General features: G+C 38.5%; 4 protein-coding genes across 4 annotated transcripts; 1 reads left to right on the top strand and 3 right to left on the bottom strand.

Annotated features, from left to right (window-relative positions):
- Positions 1-95: 95 nt before the first annotated feature.
- LOC100184675 (alpha-(1,3)-fucosyltransferase 6-like) lies at positions 96-977 on the bottom strand. The gene is made up of 2 exons (XM_026833829.1): positions 897-977; positions 96-694 (listed from the first exon to the last, which is right to left on the bottom strand). The coding sequence occupies exons 1-2, from the start codon at positions 918-920 to the stop codon at positions 119-121; spliced, it is 600 nt and encodes a 199-aa protein (XP_026689630.1). The 5' UTR covers positions 921-977; the 3' UTR covers positions 96-118.
- Positions 920-2875, bottom strand: LOC113474089 (alpha-(1,3)-fucosyltransferase 5-like). The gene is made up of 4 exons (XM_026833660.1): positions 2203-2875; positions 1708-1887; positions 996-1125; positions 920-958 (listed from the first exon to the last, which is right to left on the bottom strand). Exons 1-4 carry the CDS (start codon positions 2388-2390, stop codon positions 920-922), a joined length of 537 nt encoding a protein of 178 aa, XP_026689461.1. The 5' UTR covers positions 2391-2875.
- A 376-nt stretch (positions 2876-3251) lies between these two features.
- On the bottom strand, positions 3252-9376 carry LOC100182307 (CBL-interacting protein kinase 33-like). The gene is made up of 13 exons (XM_002121771.3): positions 9281-9376; positions 8408-8643; positions 8161-8340; positions 7598-7873; positions 7081-7325; positions 6237-6434; positions 6078-6169; positions 5794-5965; positions 5319-5462; positions 4643-4783; positions 4543-4566; positions 4069-4216; positions 3252-3795 (listed from the first exon to the last, which is right to left on the bottom strand). The coding sequence occupies exons 2-13, from the start codon at positions 8593-8595 to the stop codon at positions 3669-3671; spliced, it is 1935 nt and encodes a 644-aa protein (XP_002121807.1). The 5' UTR covers positions 8596-8643; positions 9281-9376; the 3' UTR covers positions 3252-3668.
- A 312-nt stretch (positions 9377-9688) lies between these two features.
- Positions 9689-18221, top strand: ephrin-a (ephrin). Its single transcript, NM_001033005.1, is given in 5 exon segments — positions 9689-9810; positions 12949-13103; positions 13940-14065; positions 17383-17520; positions 17729-18221. Coding segments are annotated over 5 exon segments (747 nt in total). The 5' UTR covers positions 9689-9703; the 3' UTR covers positions 17950-18221.
- The last annotated feature ends 778 nt before the right edge of the window (positions 18222-18999 follow it).

Below are 18999 nucleotides of genomic sequence, written 5' to 3' on the forward strand. Positions count from 1 at the left end.
TTGTGTCATTGAAACAAAACACTTAAAGTATGTTGTAACATTTTGAAAAATACGTTTATACGTAGATAGCTAAATACACGCACATATGTATGATATAATAGTACGATAAAATCGTTCGCTATGCAGCCAGACAGCTTTTCGCCTCATCCTTATAAAGATCATCATATATTGATGGAATTACTTTGTTAATTTTATGTTCCATTACTATGTCGCACAGGAGTTCTTCTCTCGTTTTAGAATACAGTTTCAAAAGCCTTTCTTTCCAAGCCCCTGATGGTTTTTCAACCCATGCAAAATACTCCCGATAAGCAGTATCATTTTTATCAAGTACCATCAAGTATTTTGCCAGCTTAGCTGGACTTTTAAAGTCATCAGCATGTATAAATGATCCCGGTGGGGCCAGTCGCGTCACATCAGCTTTTGAAGGTCCCCAAACTACAGGAACTCGCCCATCTAATATTCCTCTAGCCCAAAACTTCTCAGTAATGTAGTCTTTGCAGTGCTCAGCATTTTCAAATGAAAGGTAAAATTTATAAAACGGTAGATTTTCTTGCTGCAGTCTATCGTATTCTCGTCTGTTGCCAAAACAGTTACCGTATCTGTCGATTTGCATTCCTGCTGCCACCATTTCATTTGAATACTTCATTCTTATCTTCGAACCTCTGAGAGCTTTACAATTGCTGACAACCCAAAGCTGTTTAAAAAAATAGGATTTTCTTTAAAAAAATAGAATTTTTAATGCTATTAATATTGTGGACGTGTGTGTTCTTGGATAATAAAACCAAAAAAATACCTACAGCATTTTCGACAAAGTGAAGATAAATACGGCGGTCAGCATTATCTTACCGTACGCCCAATATTGTTATTTTGTAAATATAATAAATAAATACACCTACAGCTAATTTCTTTTCTCTTTTCATTATCGTGTCGACGAATTCCTTCCCACGTCCGAATATTTCTTTTGCGTCACGTGATGTCAGGTAAGGATAAAATACCTCGGAACCCTCTTTGTAAGTCATTGTCAAATTGAAGAAATTGTCCAAATTTTGGAATGTTTTTCTTTCAACATTCAACATGAACGACGGACTTTCAATCGAGTAGAAAACGAAGTACTGACCTATATCTCTGAGAAGAAGTATTTTCTTAAAAAATATAAACTCGTGTCGAAGAATCTAATGTATGTTTATGTTCCGTCAATTTGAATCTGCAAACAAAGCTTAGAAAAAAAATTAACTCTACCGAATTTATAATCTCCGACCACAAATTTTAACCTATTTGTTTTGTCGTATTTAAATTTCTGCCTTTGATACAAAGGATTTAGAATGACTATATACGACGAAATAAAAACCGTTGTATAAGTAGGGTACTGGAAAAAATACAACACATTTTCCTTTTTTCGTCCCATTTAGTAGTAAACAAAGAACATCGAAGTAATTTAAAACCATAACCTTTCGACTTCCGTATAGACCATTGTTGGTTGTTTAAAACACAATCAGGATAGTTGAATATTATGTATATACTAAAGATGTTCGATCTTTTCCAACCCTACATACATATTGACTTTGAATTTGCGGCTGTGAGCTGCCACAAGTATACTCTTAACATTTAATAGCGCTATACGAATTTATGATTTTGGACAACTCTATATATTTTATCAGGCAAACTCAAAACACTTTGCTTTGTAAATAACATTTTCCATTTACACACCTGTGCAATCGCCATGGTATTGGTATACTGTTATCTGTGTAATGGAATATAACTGCACCAGCTCTGGGCAACATGCTTCTATCAAAAGTAAGAGTGCAGTTACCTATCCTTGTACCTTCAGGAACTGCTTGGTCAGCAATACCCCAAGGGGGCCTCCACATTAATATATAGGAACGGTTTCTGTAAAACATAGAATATCACTTCATATTAGATTAAAAACTGATTTCTATTTTTCTCGTAACGACAATCTTTATATTATTAAAAGATTTATTTCACACACTGCGTTTAAAGGTTTAAACATTAAATAAAATACGTAGTTCATAGCATAAACATTAGACTGCAATGCTATACTGCAAAAACCAGTCTGCTAAAAAAGAATTGCTCCTAAAGTTGGTGGCTTGATCAATTTTCTAATTTGCGTGGATATTGGGAAACGTTCGTAAGTTGTAGTATTGTCTTGTAATGCAATGCTAGTATAAAAACGGAATAACTCACGATTCAGTGAAGTGTTGACGTGCTTTGTACTTCTGAACGTATGCTTTTGTATTTTCTAAAGGAGCTAGGTAATGTACAATTGTCCTGATTTCCTCTTGTGCCATAAATAGAGTGCATAACAAACCTATTAGAGATAAAGCAGCGAACAGCATAAACAACTTAGGTCTGCCACATTTTGTACCATGCATATTTTAGTTAGATTCCCAACTCTGAAAAGAAAGTAAAATTCAAACCTTAATGTTTATTTGATTGAATGTAACTTCTGTAACCCGCGTGGAGAAGCAATGACAGCCTTTATAACACGGGGGGACCTTTCCCACACCCAATGCCGAGTTTTTTATGCATATAGCTTACACTCTACAGCATTTGAGAAATTGCTCTGTGTTGCCAAATAATGACGCATTCGCCTACAGTGTGTAGATCCATTGAGCCAATGAATTCCTTTAGTCAGAACCAATTCTGATTTATATAATAATTCCCAGAATACCTTAAGACTCACTTATAAATGATGCACGACTTATTTCTATACAGTGTTACTAGTTCTTTTACACAAAATCAATTCCTAGAAATGGCTTATAAGTTGTTCTATAATACGCTTATCCTGTACACGATCTACATAGATCAATGCAAAAAAACGCATAACACAATTCAAACCTTAGCACGAGTAGTTTTCTTTTACTTTATAATATTAAACACATATAGCGTCTACAAGCGAACGATCAATAAACGAATAACAGGTGTCACATTATAAGGAAACCGTTTAAGAGATCCATTTCCCAAAGGGACAGCAGCATCATAGTATACATTTATAACTAATAATAACTGTAATGCGCTTTGTAATTCGTACAGTGCAACAAAGAACTATTTCAAATGCTACTTGGCTATGGTATGGCGCTATGAGTTGTGCATAGTTGCTGTAACTTTCGCGTTTATGCATAATTTTCTTGTATAGTAGGGTGGGGGAAGATGGTACACCTTATCATTCTATTTTCTCGTCACATTTGGTAGTAAACAAAGAAAATTTAAATATTTATCGAACCGTATCCTCACGACTTCCATAGACCGTTGTTAATTGTTTAAACCACGATAAGGATATTTGGTTATTATGTGCTAAAGATGTCCCATCTTCCCCCACCCTACTATATTTGAAACCCACTGTAAGTTGCCTTTTATTGGGTTTAACAGTTAAGCATTTACCCTATATACGCGCTTTTATTAATTTTATCGTTTGCTACGAATATTGCGTTAATAATAAATCCTAACACTTCGCCATGTTAATTAATTAGGACTTCTGTTGTTGGACACGTAAGTGGCGAAAACCCTCTTCTCTATATATATACCGAATTACCATACAGTTGATGAGAAAGTCATGTAGCTCTGAAAATATGGGTCCTTCTATCTTAATTGATAAAATCGTTCGTTACGCAGCTAGGCAGCTTTTCGCCCCATCGTTACAAAATTATTGTTTAGCTTGATATCTCCATTGCTGCCACACTTCGAACAAACCCATGGTTCATGCTTGCAACTGTGCTCCATTCGTCCCTTTCTGGTTCGTACATCTCGATGTATTGGTATGACGTCACTTGGTCCCACCTGTCACGAACATTCCAGCACTTTATATATAGTAGAGCGGTGAATAATTCGTTTTATTTTTCGTTTTATAGACACATTTGGTGATAAACAAAAAAAAACATTTAAAGAATTATAAACCTTATCCTCACGACTCCCATAGACCGTTGTTATTTTTTTAAAACACGATATTTTGATATAATGTGCGAAATGTGTCCCGTCTCCCCCACCCTCTTATATGAAATCATTTAAAATGCACTTTTCAGTTTACTTTAGCTTTTTAACTTATATTCTTACCCCCCAACCAAGAACACCCGATCGTTAAGTGCGCAGGCAAATCCCTGCGATCGGTTTGTATCCAAGCTCTTTCCTTTGAGCCACTTGTTCTCCAGGGTTCTGTAGCAGTCAATACTATATCGTACAGCTTTGATCTTTGATGAACTGTCTTTTGTAGGAAAAAAAAGTGTCAAAACAGAGCTTAATTTGGAACAAACCGACTTAATTTGACTGCGTAACCTAGAAATCAACTATAAACCGCAGAATGGATGTTTATACGAACACATGTAGATTGCGTCGACGGAAACATGTTGAATGAATGAAACTTATATCTTCTTGATGCGTGATGGCATCTATGGTCGTTATATGACATGGGTCATTTTGTGCAAGAGAGAATTTACAAGGATCTCACACACATGAAATAAAAATGCACCAAAAGTCACTAAGTTACAAAAACATAACCCTGATTCTATTTAACAAAATCCTACGTCTTACCTTGAACCGTTTCCATTTCCCGACCTAAAATAAAAAATGTTACAGAATTATCAGACTGTGTAAACTAAAGCAAGCAATGAATTAAGTTTGTACGAGGTACCTATGTCATATATGACGTCATCGCAACATACTGCGGCAAATCCGTTTTTATGTGGCGTCCGAGTGACGTCACAAACGCTACCGTCGATGGGATCGAATCGTTCTACCGCTGAATTGCCGCCTCCAACCACGTAAACAAAACCTGCAAACATTTAATTACTTCTCTATAAATAAACAAACATTTTTTAAATACAGTTTATAAAAAAAATAGCGTAATATCTTAATATATAGTACTGTGGGGTAAGATGGGACACCTTTAATAAGATCCAAATATCCCGATCATATTTTTAAAAAGTAACAATGGTCTTCTGGAAGGTCTAATGGGAGTATCTTGATACGGTTTTATATTTCTTTGATTGTCTTTTTTTGTTTCCCGCCAAATGGGCCGAGAAACGAGTATGAAAAGAAGTCCCATCTATCACCCAACCTATTATACATACTATAGCATAGCGATGTCACTTAAAACTATGGTTATACAATATATGCTACATTCATTTTTATACCTTATATAAGCAGTTTCAAAATTACAATAAGATGGTGGGCAACGACAGGAGACCATTTAGGCAAAATACAACTTTTATTTTTTCAAAAAAAAATGTTTGAATAGGATTTGTAATAGGACTCACAGATATTATTTTTCAGATTAGAGATTAAAAGAGAAGTCTATACTTACTAACCTCCTATGGTCATTGCACTGTGTCCAAATCTCTTGCGTTTAAGATGACCACTGCAGCACCAAGTGTTCGACTCTGGGTCATAGCACTCAACCGCTGTTACCATTTTTGATGCACCACCAATACCTCCGAACACGTATATTTTACCTGGTCAAAAATGATATCATTAAACAACCGCATTGGTTAATTTAAATAACATTGCTTGTCACTATTGTGTTCGTTATACCACTCACATGCGTTAAAAACAACAAAAAAATAACATAACGCCAACGAAGAGTTTTTTTAAAGTTATATTTAATTATATAGTAGGGTGGGGGAAGATGGGACACCTTTTCATTCTATTCACTGGTCACATTTGGTAGTAAAGGATCAGGATATTTAAATATTATGTAATAAAGGTGTCCCATCTTCCCCAACCTACTAGACAGACGTGGTAAAGTGGTAAATATGCATAATAATCTTAACATCGTCACCTTACCGTCTAACACACTTGCAGCTGTGTGTGACCTGGGTGTCAGCATAGGTGGTTTCCCCTCCCAACTCGCGTCATTATCGTTTAAGTTCAAACAAAACATTGCAGTTGCTGTGATGACGTAGACACAGTTGGTCAGCGTCACTGACGTAGAATTTTGCCACTCAAAGTTTAATTTCTACAAAAAAATAAAAGAAACAAGTTTTGTTTTGATCATTTTAGACTTAATTTATTTGCAGGTGCATTGGGTTTTAAAGCTGTGTACTTTAATATTAAACTCGTTGTGTTACCGGTAGTTTTGAAAACTTGCGCGAAAGCACTCTGTATTTTAAAACGTGACAGCACTCTGGTTCCGTATCGACGAAAATGATAATCGAAGGTTCTGGAACAAAAAGTAAAACTTATTCCTTTAAAAATTCATTATGTTACTAGTTTTAACTAGAATTTACCGGATATCTGTGACGTCACCGAGAATTTTCGGTCGTTTGCTTTTTCGAAGGGAAACGAGAACAAGTTCAGTGAAGATGTGAATTTATTCGATGATGGGAGTGCTTTGTTTTCCCCCACATGTGTTAAGACGTCTCCAATATCTTTGAGTAACTTTCCAGTATTTACGGAAGAATATTCAGCATCGACTTCATCGCGGACTAAAAAAGAATCGTGGTTTATGTTAAAAAAATACCCGTTTGTCATTTGTATAAGCAAGCATTATATATGGTATGGTTGGGAAAGACGGAACACGTTTAGGCCATAATATCCAATTATCCTGATCGTGTTTTAAACAATTAACAAAGGCGGATGGGTGAGGATATACAGTTATATATTTTATCGAATGTTCTTTGTTTACTACCAAATGAAATGAGAAAAAAGAATGAAAAGGTGCACCATCTTCCCCAACCTACTATATACGTCCAAGAAATTTAGGTCATCATTTATTGAGAAAAGACAGATATTTCAACATTTTAAAGCTTAAATAAGAAGTAGCACATCAAATTTAACTGATTCTTCGTTAGTTTAAGTGACTCATGTCGCCGGAAGTTATCAATGTATAAAGTTTAAAGTCAATCATGAATGTAAGACATGCTGTATGGTAAATTAGCATTTCTACATTGTGAAACTAGCTCTGTTCATTTCATTAAAATACTTTCTCGCTGTGTAAGTTTACAAACAACCTCTTGTTTTGTCTTGAGCTAAATTTTATGGCACGTATTTGGGTGTGATGGTATACAAATCGTTTTGGACAGACGTAGCGAAATATATATAAGAGACAAGTTGTGTTATTGTTTAGAATACCTGTTCCTATGCTCGGTCTCTCCGACGGCTCCTGGCACCAACATTTGTGCATAACCTCATCCAGGAGAATAAAGAGCCTGAGGTCCTCGAAATTTCCCTTCAGCTCTCTCCTCACCTCTTCAAGCTGTCTCTTGTCGGGTCGTTGATTTCGTGTTACAATGGTAGAGATTATGAGCGAAAGATTGACGCCAGTGCCGTGATACACCCGTCGGCGTGATACTATCTCGTAGATAATCATCGCCAGGCTGCGAGGTGAAGTTTAATTAAAACTTGTGTATTCGCTGGAGATGTCGGTTAGAGATTCTATGTGGGGGTGCCTTCTCCAAAGCGCTAGGTATCTGGGCGCAACGTGGAGGTAGCAAAGGTCAATGCGGAATGTGTGTTGCACATCACAACAACAAACGCTAAACGCAGGAAATGAGTTGGGCAAAGCCTTCAAATCACCACACGTAAACATCACGTAATGAAAGGTAGCATCACACCTATAAACGGGCGAACACACGGAGCTTTTCTTTACCTGTAAATGTCCATAGCTGTGGTACGCGGAGTTGTCACGTCTGCTAGAAATTCCGGTGCCGAATACAACGCAGTGTGCTGGTTGTTAGAGTTACCTTGAACAGTGCTGGCCGCACCGGAAGACAAGGCAATTTGGGACGCACCGAAATCGGCAACTTTGGCGTGCAGGTCTCCCGTGAGGAGAATGTTTTGCGGTTTTAGGTCTCCATGGACGACCGCCTTGGTTGGGGAGAAGTAGTGTAGAAATGCAATAGCATCGCATGTCTCCTTAACGAGCCTTGAAACACACGCTATAATTAAAACGTAATCAAAACGCTCCCTCTCGTTAACCCAATACACAATTAGTTGGCTGCATCAATTTCAGATTTTCTTATCTATTTAAACATTGGGGTAAAATTATAGGTGCTTGATAAACAAAACATGCTGATGCGGTGTGTAATGGAACCCGTGTATAATATAATTTGCTCACGAAATTTACCAGTGTCTAACACTGTTTTTACTGTTGTAGTATTCCGGACCGATTTAACCTAAAAAAGGTTTTCGAGAATTTAGTAAAAAACTAACCGTAATCGCAGACCCCATGGTATCTTCGATATGTTTTGATTAAGAATAAAATCGTCCAAATTTCCCCCGTTTATGAAATCCATAATGATTCCAAAGCAGTTTGACCACAAAGTAATGCCTTGGACTTGAACAATGTTCCTATGATGGACGTTTTGTAGTATCTCGGCCTCGTGGGAGACGCTGTGTGAAAACTTTCAGTATAAGAGGCCATTCAAACAGAGGATCTATTCATATCAATCAAACTTACATTTTCTTTGTGTGGTGCGCATCCCTCGCAGTGCCTTGAATTTGAAAGCATTTGACTGCGGAATGGCCCAACTTATTGTGAAAGCAGTGACGAACTCTTCCGAAGCTACCGTAGCCAATGACACACGCAGTGTCGGGAAGCGTGCGCAGTTCCGCGCTGTCATACACTGGGACACGGCTTTCGGACATCGTAAAATCCAGTTGCTAAACTCCAATCTTCAATCTCACGGCTCCCACCTATATATTCTACGAGGTTAAAACTGATTCGCGCCAAGGTATCTGTCACGATATAACACTGCAATCGAAAGATGTCACTTCTATATGCAGTATTTACTGACTAGCGTGACAACGTTTGTTGTTACTTATAAGCAACACCCGTGTCTACGTTGTCTTACTGCGAAGAAAATCAACAATATCTAGTAACTTCACGTTTGCGGAAATCACGTGGCAAACAGTCGTGCGTAAAAATATACAGCTTAAAGTAAATACTTCGAATTACCAACAGTCATTCGAATCGAATACAAAATTCGTATTAAAACGTTATATGTGGTTGTACTGTTTGGCCATTCTGGACAACGTAACCACAACAAAAATCTATTAAAATGATGCTCGATTTGAAACAAAACGTGAAATATTTTCATAAAAGATTATGTCGTTTAATTTCTGAGAAATATAGTTGTTCGTGTGCGAACCTTTTGTCTATCAACAACAGTGAGATAATGAAGGGTCAAGCCTAATCCTCATTATCCCAATAACTTCCAACTAATTAATCGTGAGCGATAACAAAACCCTTCTTCGCGGCTTTAGGTCAACTCGTAGGATCCCTTATATATAAGTGTGCTGGTCAGTCAGTTACGATATAAAAGGTAGTTACCTCTGACGCCCGTCTAGGTGCGCACCAGAGCAGCCATTTCCAACTTTCTAAGCTTCGACGATTTGAGCTGGAGAGAAAAAAAAGAAAAAGTAAAATTGCATTGTTTTCAAATAATCTTCAACTGTCTTGTGTGGATGCGCAACAGAAAGAGAGCGGTTAGAGTTTGCACGTCAAAACGGTCTCAGTTTATAATTAAGGTTCGGGTATTTACAAAGCAGTATATTAGCAGACGGTTGGTTTTTTTGCACATGTAAGGAGAGAAAGCAGTCTAAATATAGCCGCCCGGGCTACGGGTAGAGGCGTCTGCGTGTATTGTATTGCTACCAGAGTTTCTAATTATTTTTGCGAAACGAACGTCACGCTTAATTAACATATGGGTTATTTTTCAGTAGTTAGTGAAAATTAATCGGACAAATATACGAAATGTTAATTCACCAATGCGTCTTCCTTCTGACATGTCTCAGCCTGGTTAAGCTTGTGATATCACGGACAAGGCATGTTGTGTTCTGGGACAGAAGCATAAACTCAAGGTAATTTACATTTTCACCCTATTATTGTAAACCATATTTGTTTCCTGAAAAGAAATAACTTAATATGCGAAGAACGGAGTGCTGGAGCCGCATGACAATATGGGAGTATGTGCCAATTTCGTATTGGCTGAAAGCCGTAACTCATTAAACTGTATAGTATCAAGTCAGTAAAATATGCAGTATTGGCTACATCACGGTTTGGTTATATGTACCAATGTATTGGCGCCTTACTCCTTCGTACCCAACGTATGGGAATTCACAAAAGAGCCTTGGGAAAAACAACAAGTAGCCTGATTAATCATCACCAACAAAACAAAGCAGTCGGTGGTAGCTTGCTTGGCCAACACAAGCAAACTCCTTTTACTAAAGATGACAATAGAGTTAACGGGCTGAGCAAAATTGGTCGCATCTTTTGTTAACCAAACTCGATACGTGTGGTTTGTTGCTCGAACGAACCGAAGTTTATTTGTTCAACCAGCACCACGTGATATTAGAAACCGGTGTATTGTTTCTCGTGTTAGTTCCTAAGGAACATCCTGCAAACAAAATGTAGCAAGTACGGCGCAAAAAATGGCGTCGCTCTTTCGGCCGCCTTAATTAAGAGAACGACCATTATGTCGCCCCGGACGCTTCCTGTTTTGTGCAAACTTACTACAGTCGCAAGTTGGGAAACGTAGTACACTTATGTTTGCTTTGCATCATCGCTAACAGCGCCGTGACGGTTTCTAATGCCAAGTGACGTACTTGTTTTCGACAATCGAGTTTCTATTCAAACTCCCGGCGGTTCACAATGGTCTTACTCAAACAGAGCCCGGTTTCCTTCCAAAAGGCGATCGTAAAAATATTAAAGGTTTTCATAATACTTAGGGTATAAATACCCGGATTTAGGCACGGTGTTTTATATAGGTAACACAGCAAGTTGTTTTGGTGCCTACGTCATGGCAAGATTTTCCCTTTGTCGTTATTGTACATTTACTTAAAGTATATGAAGCTAAGTTCTGTAAAACGTGCACTAAATACAACAGTCGAAATATGGAACACAAAAACTTAGTTCGACAAGACGACAACTCTGTGGCGTTCATTGTTTTCCAGTAAGAGTTTTAACTACTTATCTTCAATCAAGTCTTGTTCTTGCATGTACGAGCAAAACTGACCGTCCGGATTACTAATCTTATTAAAGCATGCTAATTATAGTTATTAAAATGACCTAGATATTCGATACATAAAATAAACGAACTTAGATTAGCATTAGACACATAACATAAGCATCGCTCTAAGCCAATAACAAACTCTGAGATTAATAATAACACTTCGTTTTCGTCACTTCGAATTAAGGGTAACAGTTTCACGAAATTCTTGGTAAATGGATTTCACTTATAGTTAATTAATCAAGTGAAATTTACCTGTTTCAACGATATCAGGGTGTTGCTAAAACGACGAAGTTGTAACATGATTAATGAAGCTTTTTTAGAACTGATAATTCACATGAAATGCTGCTGTAATGCCTCGGGCTCCGCTGTCCCATCTTAACGCTTTGTTCTCGCGGTTAGCTGGTTGATCGTTGGACAAAATGCGCTGTGTTTATGCGGACCTTTCACGTGCTTGACGGACATTTTGCAACTACATCTGCGAATTTGCAAAAGCAAGATATTTTTTCAATCATCGTTCGCGAAATTACCTCGAAACTTAGCCCGAAAGCTTTTAACGCCGCGAGAAAGACGCTAAAAAGAAACAAACGCGAAGCAAGTCTCTGTTCTCGATATATATTTCACTTATCACTGACTGAGATCGAGGCAGGGCAACCTTGGACCGACCTAGAACCTCTTAAGCCTGATTGAAGGGCAAGGGGCAGTAGAGTGTATCGCATAATACTTCATACTACCCTTTACCAGCACTATAGCCATTTCTGAAAGCGTCTTTTACCAACTGCCATTTTTCAGTTCGAGTTGTTGTTTCTCCTCGCGTGCAATTAACGCAGCAAGGAAAACGAGAATTCCCCGGGCACACAAAAGCGCATTTTTGATTTGGTCTATCAGGAGCCACTGGCAAAATAAAATTCCCCATTTCGTGATTTATTTTAGTAGAAAGATATTAGTAAGTCAAATATTCGATATTGTGTTACATGCTACAGTTGTGATACATGGCCTGCCCTAATTATTTCCATTAACTTCTGACGCATACACGTCAATGCGTTAAAACGTTAATAAACGCTCTATTGGGATCCATATTCGTTCAGATGGTAACGGACCGCCCGTGAATATATTTGATCAGGCTTTTGTGCTTTCGCTCAAGTATGGACGACAAAACGGACGTGCCGACTGGTTCTCACTAGGCCAAAACGGCTCCTTCGCACAACTTGACGTTCGGTATCTCTACACCAAAACGAAAAATAATGAAAAACAAGGCGGCCATTGAGCTAGGGCTTATAGCGGGCGAGGCGACGAATGACAAGAGATGTGCCGAGGTTGTAAGTTGAAGAAGAAAATACGCAGAAAGATTTAAATTGACTGAAGAAGGGCAAAAAGTATTTGCCGAACGGTCAATATTGGTTAAACACTCTGGAATGGGCCCACCTATAGAACGTAAACAGAAACCTGTCTCACGGTTACCTGTTAAAGAAATAGCTACCATCCTAACGCCGTTCAATCGTCGAGTGAAAGTTTATATTTTCGGCCGCCTGCCAAGTTTTATCGATTCGGTGTTTTAAACCCCTGGCTAATGTCTCCCGCACAGGATTAACCATCTGGCTGACACGGCCTGGTTAGCTTCGCTTTATCCACCCAACTTTCCCACAATGGTGACTTGTATGAGAAGCGATCAGCTCCCTGCATAAGGCATATTAATAATCTTAATTCGATTATTATATCAAACACAAAACGAAGCACCCACGCCGTACAGCATCATGCAAAGCTGTAAGATTGAGTCGCTTTACCTTGCTAATTGATCCGCGCTTTCTCTGCAGCGTATTTAAAATGCCACAACTCGCACTTTGTCAGCCGTGAATTAATCACCTACTTCTATATTATCATGATGACCCTATATACGATATAAAGATATTCCTTGGGCTTAGGCGGCAAAAATTGTAGCAATAAGCGAAATAGCGTCTATCACTCCTACATTACTTTTTTGCTTTTTCAGTTTGACGACCGAGCTTCGCCTTCAAGTACAGATAAACGAGTGGATGGACATCCTGTGCCCCAAACCTGCCCGTAACGACGAAAAGAGGGGGGAGGAGTTATACATTGATGTATTCAACGTCACAGCAGCGCAGTATCATCGGTGTAACACACAAAGTAAGACCTTCGTAATTAAAAAAAAAAACTTTTTTTATCATGCGACATAATAATTAGAAAATTGAGCTTATAATGCTTGCTGTATTGCGGATACAGTATATAGATACATAAAAAAAAACGAATTGTATATTTACCTCATTTAAACAAGCGTCTCCAACAGACATAATAAGATGCCAGCAGCAGTGTCAAACGACGGTAATAAAATGAATTACTTTCCCATAAATAATCTTACTCGTAAAAACAGACCACACAGATATAGGAATAGTAAGCTGTGTTTCCAATTACCGTATATGGAAATGAAAATCACTCTTCGACATTTTTCGTTCCTTGCAAAAGTTTTGCAACACCCGGGCATACCTTGCAGTTACGATCTTTCTGATAACACGACGCCATCAATTTAAAAAAATCGGTCGTGAAATCGCGATATCTGATATTTCCTGTTCGCAGTACGTGAAATATTCATTCCGATTTAATCGTCATTTCATACCCATTTGCCATTTGTCAAGCGACGAAGTTCGCACGAAATTCAGATATAATTTCGCAGTCAGCGAAAGAACAAGTTTTTTTTGCGTTTTTTTGTTTATATGAGGTGTTAAATGAATTCTGAAAGTAATAAATTTTTCCTAATTGTGTTTATAACAATTTATAAAACTCTTTTAGATTCATGATAATGCGGCTGTATAATTCTTTAACAATTCTCTTTACTACCAAATGTTACCACATACAAAGGAAAATAAAAACATGGTTTATCTTACTCCGACCTATACCATGTTATGCGCAAACCAATTTAAACGGGATTATATGTTATTTTTTTAACATTTATACTTTTTACCCAGAAATTCAACGAGTTTTAAGGTGTTCTGACCCGAAAAGAGAAATTAAACTGACGACAAAATTTCAAGAGAGAAGTCCCTCGCCGCTTGGATTTGTGTTTCGACCTGGACAGTCATACTACTACATTTGTAAGTTTAAATATTTTTAATATTCTAAAAATAATAGTCGAGTTTTTTTAAATGTAACAGTTTTCAATGGGTACAGAAAGCAAATTGCGCAAGTTTCAAAGCACTTATAAAATACATTTCCGTAAACTACGTCTTGCATAAACCTTAACGTAAATCACGCATTCAAGAGCATTTGGGCGTAAATCGTCAGAAATTTTGAACAACAACTTTATAGACGGTTGAGAAGCAGCCACAGTAACGTTGACTTTTGCCGTTGCCGAGGCATTAAGTCAACAGCTTTAAAATAAGCTTATCACCTCAAACTTCATGGAATTGTTATTTCCGAATATGAAACATGATCGTGTGTTTGCATCTTGCATATAGACTTTTTGATAACAACGCCTTAAATGACGGTAAAGTTTAAATAGGTGGTGAATTATCTGTTACTGCGGCGAAAAGGCAAGTTTGCTAAAGATATGTGCTTTATAGATAACATATGTGGGCCTAGCAAAGTAATATCTTACGACGAAAGATCCACCTTCCCTACATTAGTAACTGATGACTCATTACTGAAAACGACTGAAAATGAATTTCGTTCAGCGCAAATAACACTTAACACACAGCGCACAAAATTAAATACTAAAATATAGTATATTATATTTTGCTTAGAAGTAGCTAAAGGAATTAATTTAAAATATCCACAAACTACAGTTCACCACAATACCACACTAATCTACTTTTGGTCACAGACTCACAGTCCTGCGGAATGTACATACACGAAATTTGTAAGGATATAAAACTGCGGAAGTTTTACTAGCTTAAACAAGAATATAAAAAATGTAAGAATATAAAAATGTCAGACACTGTTTATACGTTTAGCATTTTTTGTTTGAACTTTCAGCTTAAAGCTCCTAATTGTTCGCTATAATTACGCACATTCCAAATCATAAACCGATTTTCGCGTAAGTCACAGTATAATTATTAAATCTCGAAAACTATTTTTTCTCTGGAACAATAAATTAAAAAACGTCTGGGGTGTACAAGAAAAATGTTAAATTGATTATTTTTCGATGTTTGACAATAAAAGTTCCCTCGTGCCTCGTAACAACCGCTCTTTACACGCCGATGTTTGTTTGTTTTCGAGGATTACATTCGCTAATCAGGCTCAGACGTCGCGAACATGTATTTATTTGTTATAACGTCGTGTTGCATTGTAAGAGCAAGACTGTACCATCGTTTCTAAAACGACGAACAAGCGATGGAACATTGTTTACATACCTACACACAGTCCCTAACACAATGTCGCCGACACAAAATTATTCTGTCGTAAATACGTCACGGAAACTATTTTCGTTTCCCATGGCAGCTCATCAAAATACTCTCCCCGTTAAAATAAGACCTTTATAGGACACTTTCGCCGTCGCCAGTGTTTTGCTTCCATTTTCCGGCTACCTGATTTTTACCACGGCATAGTAGCTTAACCGGACGTTGAACTTTCCGGTACAAGTTGACCGTAACGAATGAGGTCAGAGTATAGAACACAGAGGGTGTGGCCCATATACTACAGGCCCGCTCACTTTAACATGCTCTTGTAATTTCCCTATTGGACCGCGTTACTGCTTGATAAGCTAATTAGTCGGCTACCAAGAACCATTAGCAGCGCACCAAGTTTGGGCTGTCCGCTTTTCACCCATTATCCGACGTCCCGATCCTCCAGTTAGATGGAGCGTCCAATTTACACAGCATCGGTTTACTGATTTTCGGGCCTACCGAATTAAGTGAAGCGAGAACGTTAGGGGAAGAGCAAACATTCACGTCTTCGGTGTGTGGGCGTACGGACGTGTGTGAGACTATGGGGTTGGGGCTTTGCTTAATCCACACAGCAGTAATTACTCCGTGGGGCGGTTGTATAACAAGCTGGGCACGGATCCCAAAAACATAATCCCAACTTCAAGGCTAGTGTGTTTTATTGAAACCTAAAGCAAGGTTGCTTGCCGTGGATCATCGCGGCACTTTGCCCACAGCTTGTTTGTCGCCCGTGTTCAGTTACACGGTCAGATTTCTACACGGTGTTTGTTAAAGTAATTAGTTGTTATCGCTCGCTCACTTTAACATTGTGTTTCAACTTGTTTGGCGCTTTTAGCTGTCCAGTGTCTCCAATCGAGCAGAAAGCTACTGAATTTAAATAGATTGGAAACGATTTGAACGGATTATTTTCCCCTTAGAGTGTTGCTGGTGATTCATTACCATTTTTCGGGGGCTTTTGGTGGCTGATAACGGACGCGTCATACCTAATTTCGTTAAATGCACAGAGTGCCCTGGTAAACGAGATAAACTCGCTGTTGGGTTGATAGTTTGAAGCCTGTTTATACAAATGGGAAGATATATGAGAAAACTATCAAAGCGCTTCCGCCTTCTGGAAATCATCCGTTCCAAGTTTTGCTTTAAGTTAATCTTCGGAAAACATTATTCCATCAGCACGTCCGAAAACAAAGGCTGTGAGAAATCCCAGCGCGTAACCCGGTTGCTGGATTCTTCAAAATTGCCAACCCAGGTTTCGCTTATCTGTGACGAAGATGTTTTGTTTACATTGCATTGGGTTAGCGAAATTGCGAATCTGTTCAAACAAAACAAGCTTATGCGCCGCCTTTTATCTCATAATATAGGACGTTGAATTGACACAAGGTGCTGACGGTGTAGCGAACTCGGACTGAATAAGTGTAACCATGCGTTAACAGTGGATTGTGAATCGGGGCCGCTTTGCACGAAAGCAAACCATTAAAGTCACCCGAAGCGTTTTTCGTTCCAAGCTGTTGCCGAAACGGGAAACTTGTGTTTTCAATACAACGAACTGTTATTTCAACGAGTTACAGATGCCAGTTTATACTTGTTCATAGAAACCGTTCCATCTTCGCGGTCGCGCGGTGCACGTAATGCAAAGCGTTGTGAATGTCTGGTTAGCTTTCTAATCACTCCCATTCATCTTGATGAGGTTGCGCGGGATCGGCTCCTGATAGTAGCCAAGCTCTTCTAACCGTCGTGGCAACCATGATCGATGCCCGAGATGCAAAACGACCCGTCCACTCATCAACGTAGCTACTATGGACGTTGATTTGTTGGGATTAATGAGGCGGAAATCATCGCCCAGCCGCTTTTGCTTGACGCGCCTGCCACGATCGTTATCACAACGAAAACGAGCACCAAATTGTAGACACGTCGGGTTACACACGGCGCCCGAATACTACAAAACGTGGCGGGCAATTTCAAGACACTCTTAAAATACAATTGTTTGAACCATTTAGAATTTAGATCTTTTACAGTTCTCTTTTACATTGCAGCAAAACCATCAAAAGGCGGAACAAGAGGCTGCTCTACTGACACCTTGCGGTTGGTTGTAGAGGTTGAATCGCAACATGGTCGTGTGGAAGAAAACAAACATACAAGATTTGACCCCTGGCTAGATCAATCTGAGTTTGGTAAGTAAGACTTGAATGTAGTTATAAAAGGATAAAACTAAAATTTCGCACTTGTTTTATTTACAACACTTAAAAATGCTTATCCTTGCAGTCGCAGTATAACTTATATATATTACTTGCAATCTGTACAATTGGTAAAATGTTTACTTCATTTCGCCAAACACACTGTTGAAACGAATATTGTGAAATAATAAGTTTTTGTTGTCAGGTATGAAACACAACAAGCGTCATCATCACTTGAAAAACGCAGAGAATGAATTGGAGAAACGCGAACCACAAGAACCAGTTGTGCTTTCGCAGAAGAACTCTGCTGCCCCACCTGACGGAGGCAATTCTGCGGTTGGAATTCACTCGAGGAGACACGACACTCGACTGTTAGCTCTGATCACAAGTTCGCTGCTGATGGTGTTGTTTACGAAGTGGGTGTGATGACGTGGTTTGGGCAATTCAATACACGGTGTGCACACTTGTGAGACGACAGCAACGCTCTCGACCATCCAAGGCGGAGAATTGTTCTTCAAGGGCCCTGGTGCGCGGCACTTACGGTATAAGTGCTGGCAAACTTTACAAACACACTTTGCTTCTTTACCTAGTTCGTGACAGTCGTTCGCTTTTACTTGTACCGGCCGGACAATACAATCTAAAGTTTTTTTTTATTTTTTTATTTTCTTTTGTGTCGCTACAATACATATTGATTCCACGAACAAGGCTGGTTTACTATCCGGCTGTACAATGTTTACCATGTCGTTCACATTGAATTAAGTATTAAACATGCTCAAAACAGGGACTACAAAAGCTAGAGTTCGAGCAGTAAACACAAAAGTTTATTTGGTAGAAAGATCCGATACACAAATGCGGTTGTAATACGCACACGGAAAGTTTGCTTTGTCGCTAATGAGATATTGTATATGGATACAAATAAAGAACCACGGACGGTCGCTTACTTCCTTAAAAATACAATATAAGTACCAGTGATTATAACCTTTGGTCGAAAAACACAACACACCTATGACGTATTAAACTGTTGTGACGGTACACAGGTTTTGACAGCTGATTTAAAGCTTATCTTCGCCGTATCCACACGCAATAACCTGTCAACTTTGTATGTTTTTTGGGTGTACTTATAGGTGCTTCAGGGGGTTGTGTTTAACCAAAAGAAGTTTGAGCTTTCCACCAGAGTTTCGATAATTTAAGGGTTGAGAGTAGAAATTGTGTTTTTAGCTCTCAGGTTGGGTTTTTCATTGGTTTCTGCAAAATCCACTTTTGGGTTGTTGAGTTGTGGCCGTTTAAGTATAATCAAACAATGTCTGCTGTCTGCGCCTATCTTCGTCTATGATCTTTGGTCGTACGTGGTTTTTCAGCTCAGTATTTATTTCCACGAAGTTTTTTTCCAAGTCGGCATATACAATAATCCAACACGACTGGTGGTATGGTAAACACAACTTTCCCTTTATCCACGGACTCATCTTTAATCGGAAC

The sequence above is a fragment of the Ciona intestinalis genome, chromosome 3 (genome assembly GCF_000224145.3).
Source record: "Ciona intestinalis chromosome 3, KH, whole genome shotgun sequence".
Lineage (NCBI taxonomy): Eukaryota > Metazoa > Chordata > Ascidiacea > Phlebobranchia > Cionidae > Ciona > Ciona intestinalis.